This window comes from Oncorhynchus tshawytscha, linkage group LG06 (genome assembly GCF_018296145.1).
Source record: "Oncorhynchus tshawytscha isolate Ot180627B linkage group LG06, Otsh_v2.0, whole genome shotgun sequence".
NCBI lineage: Eukaryota > Metazoa > Chordata > Actinopteri > Salmoniformes > Salmonidae > Oncorhynchus > Oncorhynchus tshawytscha.
Genome location: NC_056434.1, coordinates 11883665 through 11901784, shown reverse-complemented (window position 1 = coordinate 11901784; position 18120 = coordinate 11883665). Strand labels below are relative to the sequence as shown.

The 18120-nt window shown below is 44.9% G+C and overlaps 1 protein-coding gene across 4 annotated transcripts in view; it reads right to left on the bottom strand.

Moving 5' to 3' along the window:
• Positions 1-18120, bottom strand: part of LOC112246684 (obscurin-like) — a 55393-nt gene that overhangs the window by 8178 nt on the left and 29095 nt on the right. For 3 of the 4 annotated variants that reach the window (XM_042322972.1, XM_042322971.1, XM_042322969.1), the window contains exons 32-54: positions 17996-18071; positions 17835-17920; positions 15594-15688; positions 14972-15175; positions 14716-14798; positions 14437-14610; positions 14139-14298; positions 13908-14015; positions 13623-13787; positions 13165-13323; positions 11117-11294; positions 10816-10929; positions 10089-10256; positions 6046-6148; positions 5515-5644; positions 5210-5339; positions 3283-3385; positions 3031-3170; positions 2810-2922; positions 1375-1543; positions 926-1013; positions 587-787; positions 230-290 (exon numbers count right to left, since the gene is read on the bottom strand). In XM_042322972.1, coding sequence (XP_042178906.1) covers positions 230-290; positions 587-787; positions 926-1013; positions 1375-1543; positions 2810-2922; positions 3031-3170; positions 3283-3385; positions 5210-5339; positions 5515-5644; positions 6046-6148; positions 10089-10256; positions 10816-10929; positions 11117-11294; positions 13165-13323; positions 13623-13787; positions 13908-14015; positions 14139-14298; positions 14437-14610; positions 14716-14798; positions 14972-15175; positions 15594-15688; positions 17835-17920; positions 17996-18071 — 3008 coding nt within the window. The remainder of the gene's footprint in view (positions 1-229; positions 291-586; positions 788-925; positions 1014-1374; positions 1544-2809; positions 2923-3030; positions 3171-3282; positions 3386-5209; positions 5340-5514; positions 5645-6045; positions 6149-10088; positions 10257-10815; positions 10930-11116; positions 11295-13164; positions 13324-13622; positions 13788-13907; positions 14016-14138; positions 14299-14436; positions 14611-14715; positions 14799-14971; positions 15176-15593; positions 15689-17834; positions 17921-17995; positions 18072-18120) is intronic. The other variant, XM_042322970.1, reaches the window with a different exon arrangement.

Sequence of the window (18120 nt, the reverse complement as noted above, 5' to 3'; positions counted from 1 at the left end):
GTTGTAAGCATTCGGACAAAACAGGTCCAACAATGTTGTGTTTTACATAATTTAGCAGACGCTCTTATCCAGAGCAATTAGGGTTAAGTGCCTTGCTCTAGGGCACATCGGCAGATTTTTCACCTAGTCAGCTCAGGGATTCAAACCTGTTACTTTTCGGTTACCAGCCAGCACTCTTAACCGCTAGGCTACCTGCCGCCCTTCACAGAATAGAGATGTAATGTTTTACCTCTCTCTCACTGACCGATCCCTTCAACAGCAGATGATCAAGAAGACCATAAGAAGAGCAGCTATAGATGGTATTAAGAAGAATATACAGTGTTATACATTGATCAAATTGAGCACATATGTTTTTTTTGTTGTCGTCATGTTCCATTTCCTACTCCAGGTTTGACGTTTTATTTATTCGCACCAAAGAAAAGATGTGAAAGACAAAATAGTACAGATTTTATTAAAACTCGCAAACACGGTGTGCAGGTGAAGTTGTTCAAGCTCACAAGCTACAGTATGTTTTATTATTTACATTTCCACTCTTCATCAGAGGACTGTAAGTGGAAGTGGCTAAAAGAGCCATGGTGAAGGATACGCTTCAGTGACCAGGACCAGGGTCCTGCGTGTAGAGAAGAAGTCCAGCAGACAGGACACCCTGGGGTGAGCCAACCGGGAGAGCAGGTCTCTCTCCTGGAAGGCCCTGGTCCTCGTACTGCTCCTCAGTGGCAGGAACTTGGCGGCAAAGCCCTCGCCAGTCCTCCTGTGGGTAACCCGCTTCACCACCCCATATGTGCCTCTACAGACACAGGGAGAAGACAAAGGACGGAAGACATTTTAGATAATTGGGACACAGCTAAAGGGAGCGTAAGTCTCCACAGTTGCAGATTGACTGCAGAATTGGGAAATAGGATACCCCAAAAAAGTCAGTATTTACCTCCCTATCTCCTCATGGACGTCATACACAGAGAGCAGCTTCCTCCTCTTCCCAAGCTCCACCTCCCTCTCCTGCGACTCCAGTGGACCTGCAGAAAAGAGGACCATGGCCATGCAGTCACAGATAGTCCAGACAGAGAATATCATATATGTGGTGTTACATTGGTTTCAGATAAGGATGCACACCTTCCAAGCATGTTGTGGTAAAACTGCCGAAGGTTTGGCATCAGCTAGCTTGAATGAATGTAACAATAAGGACAGTGAACAGAAAGACATACCCCACTGGGCACAGACATAAATTCAACATCTATTCCACGTTGGTTCAACGTAATTTCATTGATTCAACCAGTGTGTACTCAGTGGGATGGCTCGAGCAAAAAGTTGTGCACTACTGTAGAAGGGAAAAGGGAATAATTTGAGAAACTGCGTAGGTGTGTCCTGAGGCCTCACCCTCCTCCACTGTGAGCTGAGCCTGACAGGATGTGTGTCCGGAGTCGTTATAGGCCCAGCAGGTGTAGATGCCACCATCCTCGCTCTCCGGGTACAGCACAGTCAGAGAGCAGCGGGCACCATTCTGGACCACCTCCACATTCTCATTGGCCAACAGCTCCTCTCCATCCTCCAATCATATAAGAGTGACACAGTAATAAGGTACAGCTTCTAAGACAACACAGGGGGTCTCAGACTCCTGGCAGTAGAGGAGGATACCAAATATTACAAAGGCAACAGAATCCATATATACTGAACAAAAATCTAAACACAACATGTAAAGCAGGACTGTCCAACCCTGTTCCTGGAGAGCTACCATCCTGTAGGTTTTCACTCCAACCCTCATCTAGCGCACCTGATTCTAATAATTAGCTGTTTGAAAAGCTGAATCAGGTTGGTTACAACTGGGGTTGGAGTGAAAATCTACAGGAGGGTAGTCCTCCAGCAACATGGTTGGACAGCCCTGATGTAAAGTGTTGGTCCCATGTTTCATGAGCTGAAATAAAAGATACCCAGACATTATCCATTCGCACAAAAAGCATATTTCTCTCAAATGTTGTACACAAATTTGTTTACAACCCTGTTATTGAACATTTCTCCTTTGCCAAAATAATTCTTGATATGGCATATCAAGAAGCTGATTAAACAGCATGATCATTACACAGATGCACCTTGTGCTGGGGACAACAAAAGGCCACTCTAAAATGTAAAGTTCTGTCACACAACACAATGTCTGAAATTTTGAGGGAGCGTGCAATTGGCATGCTGACTGCACAAATGTTCACCAGAGCTGTTGCCAGGGAATTGAATGTTCATTTCTCTACCATAAGCAGCCTCCAGCGTTGTTTTAGAGAAATTGGCGGTATGTCCAACCAGCCTCACAACCGCAGACCACGTGTAACGACACCAGCCCAGGACCTCCACATCCATCAGATTGTCTGAGACCAGCCACCTGGACAGCTCATGAAACTGAGAAGTATTTATGTCTGTAATAAAGACCTTTTGTCTAGAAAAACTCATTCTGATTGGCTGGGCCTGGCTCCCCAGTGGGTGGGCCTGGCTCCAAAATGGGTGGGCCTATGCCCTCCCAAGCCCAACCATGGCTGTGCCCCTGACAAGTCATGTGAAATCCATAGATTAGTGCTGAATGAATTTATTTCAATTGACTGATTACCTTATATGAACTGTAAATCAGTGAAATCGTTGAAATTGTTCCATGTTGGGTTTATATTTTTGTTCAGTATAGATTACTGCTCATTTGATAAGTGTTAGATATGCGGAAATGATATGGCGCATGTCATATCATAATAAAGGTTAGTATGAAGTTATTTATAACAGTGAATCAGTTGATGGTGGTCTTAGGTTGAGAAGGCACATCGGTTTGAAGCTTCCCTACCTTGTACCACTGAATCTCGGGGGTTGGCCTTCCTGTGATGATGATGGTGAAGGTAGCTGATTGGCCAGACTCCACACACAGGTCCTCTGCCGGCACCTGAGTGGAGGGAGGAGCTGAGGAAACAGGAAGTTAAGTAATTCCGTGAGATTATTCAAGTTTTAGGTGGCCACTTCAAAAACAAAAACAATGAACTACAGTGTGAGTGTGCACAGTACAAGTACCTGTTGGCATTTCCTGTATGGTCTCAGGGACATAAAGTTCCTCCTCAACCTCGGGTCTTTCCTCAAGATCATTGGGGAACTGGGGCACCTCCACGTGGCCTCTGGTGGTGGGGTCCCTTTCCTCTGGGCCACCCTCAGCTCTGTAGAGAAAATATTGTGATAAATATAGAGACTGCATATATTGGGATAGAGAGAGAGACGGTGCAGTAGTATGATAATGTACAGTATCACAGTTCTGGCAGGTAGACTCACGGCTTAGCATATCCAGGCTGGAAGAGCATTTTGACGATAGATGTGGGGCTGAAATCTGTCTGAAGCCATTGCTTCACCATGGCAGTGGACCAGCCATCTGAGTCTGGAGGAAGCACAATTGCATCACTCACAGACTGATGTCCTTAGGTTCTCTTAGAGTCTTAGAATCCAAAATCATTACTTCATATTAGTTGGCCTTTAAGTTTAATATATTTTTTGAAGCCATGCCAACTTCTGACTGAGGCGAAGCGTGTCGAGGCATTAACAACTGTCTATTTAAAAATATAGAATGTGAAAAATATGATAAAAGCAAATATTAGGAACATACAGTACCCTTACCTCCAGACTCACATAAGCATAATAACCAGTACACGTCTTACCTCCAGACTTGACGGACACCCAATAGTTTGTAAATCAGTCCATGAACAGGAAGACATGGACACATGGGGGGGAGGGGCATAAGGAGCGCCTAATGCCCAGCACATGACCATCTTGTATGGGTAGGAGTGGAGAGTTAGCTGAGCATGCGTTGGAGAAGAGAGAGGAGGACCCATCCACATGCACTGGGTCCATGATACTGGGAACATGATAAGACTTACATGATGAAGGCTCTGTGAGGTACTTCCTGCTCAGGGGAATACAGAGGAAGTGGGATGGAGAGCAGGGTTACAGAGAATGGATGGAGTCACATGATCAATTGGTGTCCAAAAGTCTAAAGGAAAACTACTTAGAGGTGAAATCATAGCTCATGTAGGAAATCAATTTATACATACTGCAATGCCAGTGATCTATCATATGTATTTAAATAAATGGACTAATTGAATGTACTTGGTGACTTAAATGTGTTAACGGTGTTTGATATGGATTAAATGTAAGTAGGTCCTGATATGGACTCTGAAGGGGGGTGGGGGGTTACCCAGGCTCAGATTAAGCCTAGTCATGGACTAAAAAGCAAGAACAATGGAGAATCTTCATTGAAAGTGGATTTCAGTCTTGGACCAGGCTTAACATGTATCTGGTAAACACTTCTAGATGTAAATGAGCTATGGCCCCTTCTTTCTCCTGTTTGGAAAAGCTTTTTGGAAATCCACCAAGATCAGTCAAATGGGGGCAAATGACCCAGTCCGTTCCAATACTATTCATTTCTGAAAGATGGAAACATGATGAAAACACAAACCAAAACATCCAATACTAAAGTGTATCAATGTCTTTCATGAATATGTACAACTACGAATGATATGATATCTATGGTGATTGCTAATGTAGGTGACTGGAAGTGTTTGTGGTTTCAAGGGTGTTTGGAAGGACATGGAAGAGAAAGTGTAACCTAGGTAATGAGACAATCCAAATTGAAAATGAGGAATGGCAATGATGACTGACAGTGTGAAAACAGAGATAAAGTGAAGTGGTTTGAGGTAAATTGAAGTGAGGTGAAACTAAGGAATAACCATGGCATGTGCTTTCCTAATCACTCGTCAGTTAACACTACATTTATATTGTCCACAGAATAAAACTGGGATAACACAATTACTTATCCTTGTCTCTCATGAAAAATCAGTAAGAGTTGGACCTTGGGGATCTTTATCCTATATTATCAACTAGGGTGGTTCTAGCTCTGAATGCTGATTGGCTGACAACCATGGTATATCAGACCGTATACCACGGGTATGACAAAACATTTCTTTTTACTGCTCTAATTACATTGGTAACCAGTTTATAATAGCAATAAGGCACCTCAGGGGTTTGTACACTATATGGCCAATATACCACGGCTATGTACAGTCCTTAGCAGTGGTTTATTGCCATATATCACACCTCCTTGGGCCTTATTGCTTAAATATATTACTGTCATCCTATTAACCATGTCTTATAGTGTAGACAGCCTTCTTCTCAAAACCTGCTTCCTTACTCCCAGGTGGACATTTACCTTGATTGGGTGGAACTCTCCTACCGTTGGTCAAGAGGACCTGTGGTTGGTCAGGCTCACTGTCAATCACTTGTGTGAAGGTGGCACACAGCTCTGCTTTACTCTTGGCACTACCCAACTGGTTCCACAGCTGAAACATAACAAGATTTCACATTTTAAATTCACTTCTTTATAAGAGTGTTCAAAAGCTCCTAGGGTGCATTGCTATGAAGAAAACAACAGTATATTGCACCTTAATGTTATACCTACATGTTAGGAAGAAGCATTACATATGTACATAAAGGGGTTTCATACAATACGCATACCTCACACTCATACCGTCCCAGGTCTGTCTCTCCAGGGTTCATTATGGTGAGAGTGAGGATCCCACTGCGGGCGTCACTCTCTATGTTGTACTTCCTCTGGTCTGTCAGCTCTCTGGCATCCTTAAACCACCTGCCCCCAGAACATGCCAGGGCACACAACCAAATAACAACATGTGGGTGGATCTCAATGGGAATCTTAATAAGTATGGTTCAAACTTTGAATCCTGGGAGCCCATGTTCTCATGACATAGTATAGGAATACTGAGTACAGATGTAGGATCTTAATTTGAGCCAGTTTGCTAAACAGGAAAATAATCCTGCAGCAACAGGAAATGTGAATTATTTCATGGATTATAATTACTGGAAATTTTTGTGAGGGGAAATAGAGTCGGACATTTCAAAGTGGAAATTACAAACTTCAGAAGCCTTTTTAAACCTCAAATACATTTAAAGTTGTAAAATTGTCCTGCAACACGGTGATCAAATTAAGATCCTGCATCTGTAAACCCAGTGCAGTTTACTGTACCATACCTGACTCGGGGTAGAGGTGTGCTGTGCGTGGAGCAGGTAAACTGGACTTCCTCTCCCTCCATCAGACATGCACTCTGCAGCCTAGTAATGAACCTGGGGGGTGCTGTTGGACAAGAGGAAATGAGTTAATTAACTCTATGCACTACAAATGATCTTTGCACAATAGGACATGGAGTATACCGTAACATGTTGGATAGCAAAATCACATGTATACGATTTGTGTATTTCAGTGTATTTACGCTCTAATCTTCATCAGCATGTAATTTGTGCGTGAGGTAGGCTGAATCATAGAATTAGGAATTAGAATACACTAATACATTTAATAATAAATAGTACATAGTCATTTAGTAGGATCTCTATGGACCGAGTGCTCTGTCAGTCCTGATTGTGGGTGCTGAGTTCAGCACCGTTGACTCACTGTCACGTCTACGTCTACGTCTACGTCTACTCCTGCTCCTGCTCCTCCCCTCCCCTCCCCTCCCCTTCGGCACACGTTGTCGCAGGAATAGTAACCACCGGTCCTGGGAATCATCTTTGCGCACACCTAGCACTCATCTTTACGTGCACCTGTTAATCATTATGATTCACACCTGTTAATCATTATGACTGACACCTGTTAACCATTATGATTCACACCTGTTAATCATTATGATTCACACCTGTTAATCATTATGATTCACACCTGGACTCCATTACCTTTATCATTTCCTCCCCTTTATATGTCACTCTCCCATGTTCACTCACTTCTTGGTATTGTTCCTGTGTATCGGTGTACTGCCTTATGTTAGTGTTGTGTTCTTGGCTTTGTTGTTTTATTAAAATGGTTCACCTGTTTCCGACTTACCGCCCCATCATTACAGAATACCAACTCAAAATACGGAAGCAGCAGGACAACCGGACATCTCCCAGGTGATTGATGAACAAGGTGATCTTCTTCGTCAACACTATGTTCAACTGGGGACGGCCATGGAAGATGTTCTCCGCGGTCTACAACGTCTCAACAGCGGAGGATATTCTAGAGCCAGTCTACCCAACGAGTCAGCGGAGGATATTCTAGAGCCAGTCTACCCAACGAGTCAGCGGAGGATATTCTAGAGCCAGTCTACCCAACGAGTCAGCACACCAGCCCATTCAGCAACCCGCTCAGGTCATCGACGCCCGTCTCTCTTTCCCGGAGAAATATGACAGGACACCATCCAAATGCTCTGGCTTCCTCCTTCAGTGCTCCCTCTATTTCGCACACCAGATGGAAGCCCCCACCACCGAGAGGTCTAAGGTTGCCACAGTTATTTTTCGGCTGACTGGGCGGGCATTGGAATGGGCTATGGCCGTCTGGGAGAGAGGAGAGGAGGAGCTCGAGTCTTATGAGGAGTTCTTGGTTCTGTTTTTCAATGTATTTTTGATCATCCCACGGACAGCAGAGAGGGAGGTGAGTGTCTGCTTCAGCTCCAGCAGGGGAATCAGACTGCTGCTGAATATGGGCTTACCTTCCGGACAGTAGAAGCTTCCGGTGGATGGAATGAGCCTGCCCTCAGCACGTTATTTAGAAGAGGTCTGCGCGAGGAGGTCCAGACGGAACTGGCCTCATTGGGATGGCCCTCTGTCTGGATAACCTCCTCCGGGAGCGTCGGCATCTTTATCACTTCTTTTCCTCCTTCAGCAAGTGTTCGGGATCAGAGCCTGAACCCATGGAGGTAGGGGTCACACGCCTTTCCGCAGCAGAACGACGCACACGGATACAGCTGGGGCTCTGTCTGTACTGTGGCCAGGGAGGGCAGAAGTGCCAGCGGTGTCCATTACTTTAGAATCCAGGATCCACTAGAGTGGTCATGTGATGTTACATCCCCTGGACCACGAGTGAGTATTCCATCTACTGCTCTTCCAGTTACTCTCTTTATAGTACCCATAAATCTGTCTGACTGTCTCTCATGCCCTGTGAATTCTGGCGCGGCGGGGAACTTTATGGATCAGACACTTGTCTCCACTCTCAATAAGAGTACCTACCTGCTCTCCTCTACTTTTCCTGTTCAAGGTCTTGACTGTCGGCCTCTAGGATCCGGAACCATCACACACATCACCCAACCACTCACCCTCACCGTGGAGTCCAATCAGCAGGAGAATATCACCTTCATCACCAGTGCACACCAGTGCACATCCTCAGCCTCCCTTCAACGCCATAACCCCACCATTTCATGGTCGAAGGATGAGAATCAGACTGGTCACCTGAATGCCGGAGGACCTGCTTCAGACCCTCACAAGTCGTAGCTCCTATGGTCTGGGACATAGATATGGAGATCTGCCAGGCTCTGGAGATGGAGCCCGCACCCCTGAACTGTCCTCCCTTGCACATCTACGTTCCCACAGTGATACGGGATCGGCTGCTAACCTGGGCGCACACAGCGATTGTCGCTGGACATCCAGGTATTTCTCGCACCATCAACTCGATTGCTGAGAAATACTGGTGGCCCACCTTGGCGCAGGGTGTCACTCGTTATGTCAACTCCTGTTCTGTGTGTGCCCAAACCAAGTCTCCTCGGAATGCTCCAGCAGGGAAGCTCCAACCACTTCGCGTGACTCAGTGACCCTGGTCTCATCTATCCAATGACTTTGTAACCGATCTCCCCTCTGATGTTTTCACCACCATTCTGGTGGTAGTGGATAGATTTTCTAAGTCACGTCGGTTAATTCCCCTTCTTGGTCTCCCCACAGTTCTCCAGGTCGCTGAGGCACTCTTCCAGCAGGTCTTCCGATATCATAGCCTTCCGGAGAACATCGTCTCCGACCGTGGCCCCCAATTCATATCACGAGTATGGAGGGCCTTCATGGAGAAGCTCGGGGTCACGGTCAGCTTCTCTTCCAGGTACCGGCCTCAGTCCAACGAGCAGGTGGAGAGGATGATCCAGGAGCTGGGGAGGTTCCTGAGGAGTCACTGTCTGGACCGGCAGGGTGAGTGGGCACGATTTCTTCCATGGGCAGAGTATGCCCAGAATTTGCTGCGTCACTCCTCCACTGAGTTGACTTCCTTCCAGTGTGTTCTGGGTTTTCAACCGGCCCTGGCTCCGTGGACTCTGGGCCAGACCAAGGCTCCTGCGGTTGATGAGTGGTTCCGGCGCGCAGAAGTGTGGAGCGACGCTCACGTGAGACTCAAGCGCACCGTCCATCGTAAAAAACAACAACAGGCAGACCACCACTGCAGTGAGACCTCTGTGTTCCACCCTGGGGATCGCGTCTGGCTCTCTACCAGTAACCTCCCACTCCGCCTGCCCTGCAAGAAACTGAGGCCCCGGTTTGTGGGGCCATTCATGGTTCTCTGGAGGGTCAACGAGGTGACATATAGGTTACAACTGCCTAGTCACTACCGTATCTCACCCTCGTTTCATGTTTCCCTTCTCAAGCCGGAGGTTCCTGGTCCCCTAGCTGATGCTGTCCCCTACGACCCCCTCCCCCCCCCCCCGGATATCGAGGGCAGTCCAGCGTATGCCGTCAGAACTCTGCTGGACTCCCGGCATCGTGTGGGGGGGGGTCGGATCCAGTATTTGGTGGAATGGGAGGGGTATGGCCCTGAGGAGCGGTGTTAGGTTCTGGCGGAGGACATTCTGGATCCCAAAGTCGCCGCCCGGATCGACTCGCTCCTCGTCCCCGGGGTCGTCGTCCTGTGGCAGGAGCCGGGAGTCAGAAGGGGTGGTACTGTCCCGTCTGCTCCTCCCCTCCAGTCCACGACGTCGCTGGAATACTAACCATCGATCCTGGGAATCATAGTTGTGATTCACACCTGTTAATCATTGTGATTCACACCTGTTAATCATTATGATTCACACCTGTTAATCATTATGATTCACACCTGTTAATCATTATGATTCACACCTGGACTCATTACCTTCATCATTTCCTCCCCTTTATGTCACTCTCCCAGGTTCACTCACCAGTTGGTATTGTTCCTGTGTATCAGCATTCTGCTTTATATTAGTGTCGTGTTTTTGGTTTTGTTGTTTTATTAAAACGTTACACCTGTTTCCAACTTACCGCCCCATCATTACACTCACCGTCCACCACCATCTTGGCCAGTGTGCTAGCATGACCCACGGGGCTGGAGGCATAGCACACGTACTGTCCAGAGTCCTTGGGAGTGACACCGTCCAGGATGAGACAGCGGGTTCCTGTCCGGTCTGCAGTGATGATGTGGTGAGGGCCGTCCTCTAGGACCAGGCCATCTGGGGAAGTCATGTCAGAGACCGTACACTGCTGTTTAAAAACGTCTTATGTCAAAAAATAAAAATGTTTTTTTAAAAGGCTTACTATGCTGCTCACTCTTTTACCTTTGAACCAGCTGACCAATGGTTTGGGTGTTCCTGTGACTCTTACCTTTGAACCAGCTGACCACTGGTTTGGGTGTTCCTGTGACTCTTACCTTTGAACCAGCTGACCACTGGTTTGGGTGTTCCTGTGACTCTTACCTTTGAACCAGCTGACCACTGATTTGGGTGTTCCTGTGACTCTTACCTTTGAACCAGCTGTCCACTGGTTTGGGTGTTCCTGTGACTCTTACCTTTGAACCAGCTGACCACTGGTTTGGGTGTTCCTGTGACTCTTACCTTTGAACCAGCTGACCACTGCTTTGGGTGTTCCTGTGACTCTTACCTTTGAACCAGCTGACCACTGGTTTGGGTGTTCCTGTGACTCTTACCTTTGAACCAGCTGACCACTGGTTTGGGTGTTCCTGTGACTTTCCATGCCAATTTGATTGTCTGCCCGTGTTCCTGTGACTCTTACCTTTGAACCAGCTGACCACTGGTTTGGGTGTTCCTGTGACTTTGCATGCCAATTTGATTGTCTGCCCGATCTTTGTTGTGCAGTCAGCCAGGAGAACTTTGAACTCTGGTGGACCTAAAGAAACAACCACAAGACTACTGTAATAATGGGAAGAGACCAAGCAACAGAGCTACTGCTCCCCAGAGCTAACATTGGATACATTTAATGCTGGACAGAGTTAACAGGGGACCGAACCGGTGATATTTCTAGGCAGACGACTCAACAATGGACATTACCAAAAGACCTAGTCAGAGGAACTCACTAGAAGTAGTCAGGCTGGAGCGTTGCTGCAGCTCTCTCAGGTCTTTGAGCCAGGACAGCTTGAGCAAGGTGGAATGACCCTGCAGTGTGTACCTCCTCACTGAGCCGCGGTGCTCATGCCACAGCTCCCAGGACTTCTCATCTCCCCCCACCATCTCCTTCACCTCCACATCATTCAGCTGTGGAGGGGGAGACGCTCATATTACAAGGACGGTACTCTATATGCAATGTAGATGGTTCGGTAAACCACTCTGAAGCTAAAACGAATAATAATCCGAATTTCTATAACTAAATATAAATACTTTAAAAAAACAATGTAATCAGGTCTAAAATTTAACTGAATTTCAAATTAAAATCAAAACTAAAATAAAACTATAACCTTGCCACACTCATAAGATGAATAGGCTTGCCTGAAGCCTGAACACTTATCTCCCCAAGCTAATGCATTGGTTTAAGCTCAGAGGGATAGGATAGTCCTGTTGCTCCCAAATTGGTCTACACGGACAAGTTCTGGCCTGGTTTAGATCTTATCTGTTGGAAAGATATCAGTTTGTCTCTGTGAATGGTTTGTCCTCTGACAAATCAACTGTAAATTTCGGTGTTCCTCAAGGTTCCGTTTTAGGACCACTATTGTTTTCACTATATATTTTACCTCTTGGGGATGTTATTCGAAAACATAATGTTAACTTTCACTGCTATGCGGATGACACACAGCTGTACATTTCAATGAAACATGGTGAAGCCCCAAAATTGCCCTTGCTAGAAGCATGTGTTTCAGACATAAGGAAGTGGATGGCTGCAAACTTTCTACTTTTAAACTTGGACAAAACAGAGATGCTTGTTCTAGGTCCCAAGAAACAAAGAGATCTTCTGTTGAATCTGACAATTAATCTTAATGGTTGTACAGTCGTCTCAAATAAAATTGTGAAGGACCTCGGCGTTACTCTGGACCCTGATCTCTCTTTTGAAGAACATATCAAGACCATTTCAAGGACAGCTTTTTTCCATCTGCGTAACATTGCAAAAATCAGAAACTTTCTGTCCAAAAATGATGCAGAAAAATTTATCCATGCTTTTGTCACTTCTAGGTTAGACTACTGCAATGCTCTATTTTCCGGCTACCCGGATAAAGCACTAAATAAACTTCAATTAGTGCTAAATACAGCTGCTAGAATCCTGACTAGAACCCAACAATTTGATCATATTACTCCAGTGCTAGCCTCTCTACACTGGCTTCCTGTCAAAGCAAGGGCTGATTTCAAGGTTTTACTGCTAACCTACAAAGCATTACATGGGCTTGCTCCTACCTATCTCTCTGATTTGGTCCTGCCGTACATACCTACACGTACACTACGGTAACAAGACGCAGGCTTCCTAATTGTCCCTAGAATTTCTAAGCAAACAGCTGGAGGCAGGGCTTTCTCCTATAGAGCTCCATTTTTATGGAACGGTCTGCCTACCCATGTCAGAGACGCAAACTCTGTCTCAACCTTTAAGTCTTTACTGAAGACTCATCTCTTCTCTAATTCTCTCTTTCTTTCTCTCTCTCAGAGGACCTGAGCCCTAGGACCACGCCCCAGGACTACCTGACATGATGACTCCTTGCTGTCCCCAGTCCACCTGGCCGTGCTGCTGCTCCAGTTTCAACTGTTCTGCCTTATTATTATTCGACCATGCTGGTCATTTATGAACATTTGAACATCTTGGCCATGTTCTGTTATAATCTCCACCCGGCACAGCCAGAAGAGGACTGGCCACCCCACATAGCCTGGTTCCTCTCTAGTTTTCTTCCTAGGTTTTGGCCTTTCTAGGGAGTTTTTCCTAGCCACCGTGCTTCTACACCTGCATTGCTTGCTGTTTGGGGTTTTAGGCTGGGTTTCTGTACAGCACTTTGAGATATCAGCTGATGTACGAAGGGCTATATAAATACATTTGATTTGATTTGACACCTAGGTTCGAACCCCAGTCGGTAACACAATATGTTTGCTGTGAGGATTTGGACTACACATTTACATTGACTAAGGCAAAGGAGGAGGGCCAGGTTTTTACCTTCATCTTGTTCTTGAAGGCGTAGGTGTCAGAGTTCATGCCGGGGTCTCTCTTGAGCTTACAAAGGAGGACACAGTCCTTAAAGAGAAACACCTGCCTCTGGTGCCCCCGGGAGGATGTCTTGATCTCAGGAGACTCCTCCCACACAGTGAAGGGACCCTGTGAGGAGGAAAGACGTGGCATCAAAGCTTCAGATGGAACTGCATTATCCATGAAGAAAGGACGTCATTCACATCTCAGACACGTAATCAAGATGGTGCATTGCAAGTTTTATCCAGTCAGTTAATTGACATTTCAGCTTTCAATGATGCCGTGTCCCCCTCAACATTTAAAGCAACAACCGTCATGGACCTCAGCTAGTCTGGACACTTTGATGTATTCATCTATCCCTTCTCTCTGGAGCTAACAGCATCAGCAGGTAGAGCTCAACCACTCTTTGTGGGTTATGGGTGAGTTACCTGGCGGACAGGTTCTCCCAGTGCAGTGAGTGGGGCAGGATAGTTCTCAATCAGAGACACCTGGTGCAGGTTGTCAGAACGCCAGGGCAGACAGGACACCATGGAGAATGCATCCTCCAGCAGACAGCAGCTTTTCCCACACTTAGCCTTGTTCTTGATCAGCTCCTGTCAACACACACACACACACACACACCCACACGCGCACACACACAGGGAGAAATCCATGGATTAATGCTTTGGAAAGGTCTCAAAATGGACACTTAGAATCGTATAATGAGCACTGACCTTGAGCAAGGCCTGGTAGGTCTGAATCCTCTCCGCTGGTCTCTGTAAGAAGGTGATGACATCCAGCGCTGTAGTTCCGGAGTGCTCAGGCTCTGTTCTCGTGTTCTGCTGGAACACAAAGGTACGTGAATGTCAGCGTGGAAAACTGGGAGCATGTGAGAGCAAAGTGTTTAGCTTCTGGGTGTGCGGGTCGATTATTTGTGCACTATGGTAAATGATCTGATTGCATGCCTTGAAGTACTGCTGGATGGTCTTGTCAGTGACACAGGCCTCTGCCTGTGTTTGGCCCATCATGTACTGCAGATACTTCTGAAAGTCCTCTGCGTGTTTGACCAGGTGCATGGCCACGTCATCATCAGTAGAACACTCGCTCAGCCTGGGCAGAATAGACCTGAGTAGGGGATAGGAAAATAAGGACAGTATTTACCTTGTTTTTCATTACATGAGTTAAAAAATATATATTAAACAACATTTTATTTGATTAACCAGCTCTCACTCTCGACAAAGAGAACAGTTGTGACGTTATCACCTCTCGTGTAAAGCCATGATGTCCTTGATATTGCGGAAGATAGTTTCTTTCTGGTTGATGATGTTGATGGGGACATGAGGGCTAGTGTCTAAGTGGTGCAGGTAGTGGGATGTAAAGTCCTTCATCTCCTTCACAAACTCTTCCTCCCCATCAATCAGCCCCTGGATCAATTGGCTAAAGACGGAAGAAATATCACATGGAATGCTGACAGTATTCTTTAAGAGACTATACTAATCAAATATGCTGAACTCTGTGATCAAACAATATTAATTCACTCACCTTAATGTTCTTCTGTACTCTTCCTCTGTAGAACCTGATCCATCCATCTCCTGTTGTGGTGTCCTCACTTGTGGGAATGTTTCCTTTACAAAATGCAAAACAGTTTGATTAAATGTACAGTCAAAAATTATCATTACCTCTGACGAATCCTGTTTAGGTGAAGAAACATAAAAAGTAGTTGATTGAATGGTCAAAATATGTCCATTTTGTCCATTTTATGCCCATCCTTTACCAGAACATACTGATGACGTCATACCTTTCTCTTCTTCTCCAGGTATGCAGGGGAGACCCATCCTTGGCGTGAGGGGCTGTTTTTGGAGGGTTTGGTACGGACCAGCCACTTCTCAGGGTGGACAGAGTCCAAGACCTCCACATACTGTCCCTCCTTCAACACAAAGCTCTCCTTGTTGCCACCTTGTTGAGAGTTGCAGTTAGCTCTGGCCACATAGACATCAAATGTCTGTGGAAAAAAATTGGTAAAAAGTTTAGTTCCAAAATGCTATAGCCACAAATGTTTCACATTTGTATCTTTTGATCATAAATGACTGCTTATGGTATAATCCAGCAGTCTACCACCCTGCATCCCACTGCTGGCTTGCCTCTGAAGCTAAGCAGGGTTGGTCCTGGATGGAAGACCAGATGCTGCTGGAAGTGGTGTTGGAGGGTCAGTAGGAGGCACTCTTTCTTCTGGTCTATAAAAAAATATCTCAATGGCCCACATTGCCCTGTGTAGGGTGCTGTCTTTCAGATGGGACGTTGAATGGGTGTCTTGACTCTTTGTGGTCACTAAAGATCCCATGGCACTTATTGGAATAGTAGGGCTGTTACAATGGGGGGGCTGCTATGAGGAAGTTTTTCCAAAGTAGACTATACTGTACCTCTCTTCTGTCCTCGTCACCATCTGACTCTGAGCCAGAACCTGTGTGGGCACAGTGGTGTTTCGGGGACAGAGTCCTCAGCTTGGCATCAGTAGCTGTTGGGACATTCAGAGGAAGTGAGAGAAGTGAACAGAAGTGTGCAAATGTCATTGAGTAATTTGTACTGTATGAAGCAAGGTAATGTTGTTCCCTTAGGTTATGAACAAGACAGCTTTCATACCAGACTATTGTCACTCTTATTATTTAAATTCAACTTCGTGATCATAGATTGGACTGGTTCAATGAGGACACTTTATGGGTTATTCTATTTCTGAATTTTACTTATACTGTGGTATTGCCTTAACCATAACCATGACTGTTGGTGTATTATTTATACAATTATTATGAATCTTTATCTGTCATTTGAGTTTAACAAAGGTGGTATAATTATGACAATCAAGACATGTAGAATGGTTTAGCCCAGCTCTCCTGAATCTGTGTTGCATCATCCATTTCAATGTTTGTTGTCTTCTGCTCACATTGGAGAAGGTATATGTTTTTCTGCTCTGACAGTTCTAACATTAAACTTGTGTAAATATCACTATATTTATACTAACAAGTAGCAGAATGTGTTCCCTGTAAACTTTATTCATGCACAGAGTCTGAATTCTGTTTGTTTAGAATGTTATCTTTGTACACAATCTTAATGGAATGTTCGCCTTAATGATCGTCATACTTAGCATTCTATGCTAGCTGTACATTGCATTCTCATTGGTCAGGGACTGAACATGATATTGCTTTACCATCCAACAGGTGCAGATAACATTTTATTTATTTATTTTACTATTTATTTATAAAATGATTAATATTATAATTCACTGCAGATATGTTACCCTTTTCTATTTGAGAATTACAAGGGGTTGTATTCTTTTTAGTTCTATATTACAATGTATTATACAGTGCCTTGCAAAAGTATTCACCCACCTTGGCGTTTTTACTATTTTGTTTCATTACAACCTGCAATTGAAATGGATTTTTATTTGGATTTCATGTAATGGACATACAGAAAATAGTCCAAATCGGTGAAGTGAAATGAGAAAAATAACTTGTTTCATAAAATTCTAAAAAATAAAAAACGGAAAAGTGGTGAGTACATATGTATTCACCCCCTTTGCTATGAAGCCCCTAAATAAGATCTGGTGCAACCAATTACCTTCAGAAGTCACATAATTAGTTAAATAAAGTCCACCTGTGTGCAATCTAAGTGTCACATGATCTGTCACATGATCTCAGTATATATACACCTGTTCTGAAAGGCCCCAGAGTCTGCAACACCGCTAAGCAAGGTGCACCACCAATCAAACGACACCATGAAGACCAAGGAGCTCTCCAAAGAGGTCACGGACAAAGATGTGGAGAGGTACAGATCAGGGTTGGGGTATAAAAAACTATCTGAAACTTTGAACATCCCACGGAGCACCATTAAATCCATTATTAAACAATATGGCACCACAACAAACCTGCCAAGAGAGGGCCACCCACCAAAACTCAGGGACCAGGCAAGGAAAGCATTAATCAGAGAGGCAACAAAGAGACCCTGAAGGGGCTGAAAAGCTCCACAGTGGCGATTGGAGTATCTGTCCATATGACCCCTTTAAGCCGGACACTCCACAGAGCTGGGCTTTACAGAAGAGTGGCCAGAAAAAAAGCCATTGCTTAAAGAAAGAAATAAGCAAAGACATTTGGTATTTGCCAAAATGCATGTGGGAGACTCCCCAAACATATGGAAGAAGGTACTCCGGTCAGATGAGACAAAAATTGAGCTTTTTGGCCATCAAGGAAAACCCTATGTCTGGCGCAAACCCAACACATCTCATCACCCTGAGAACAACATCAATTTTATTTCGAGGTTGTAAGGCAACAAATTAGGAAAAATGGGGGCGAATACTTTCGAAAGCCACTGTAAAATGGATTGCATGTGCATTGCATGTGCTTGTGCACAAATACTTGTATAGGTATATGCATCCCTGTGTCTTCTCCTATTGGAAAAGGTACAGATGCTGTTGATAGGTACTTGTTATTTTCTACATCTACAATAATGTCTTTACTCAACACAACACAGACTGAAACCCATTACATGTGTATGATATCAAATTATTATAACATTTACAACAATCAATGTTAAAGTAAATGGATTCAGTACAATGTGAAATACCATAACCACGAAAGGCAACAACTCAATATTTACAAAACATGGCTGACCTTTGACCTTCAAATGCCTCTTTGGTGGTTGAGGGGTGACTTTCTGTTCTTTATCCTTATGGGGTAACTGGTCCTCTTCCTTTTCCCTGGGGGAATATTTTTGCTTATTAACATATGATTAAAAGTCTTTGGATGTTATATGAAGATTGTGAAGGTCTTACCTGCAGGGATCTTTGGGGATGATGTCAACAGGCTCTATGAAATCTGGAGCTGTGTCGTATTCTGAGGGACTAGACACTGGAGAGACAGAGAAAACAAAATATGATTTTCAGTCTATCAACCAAAC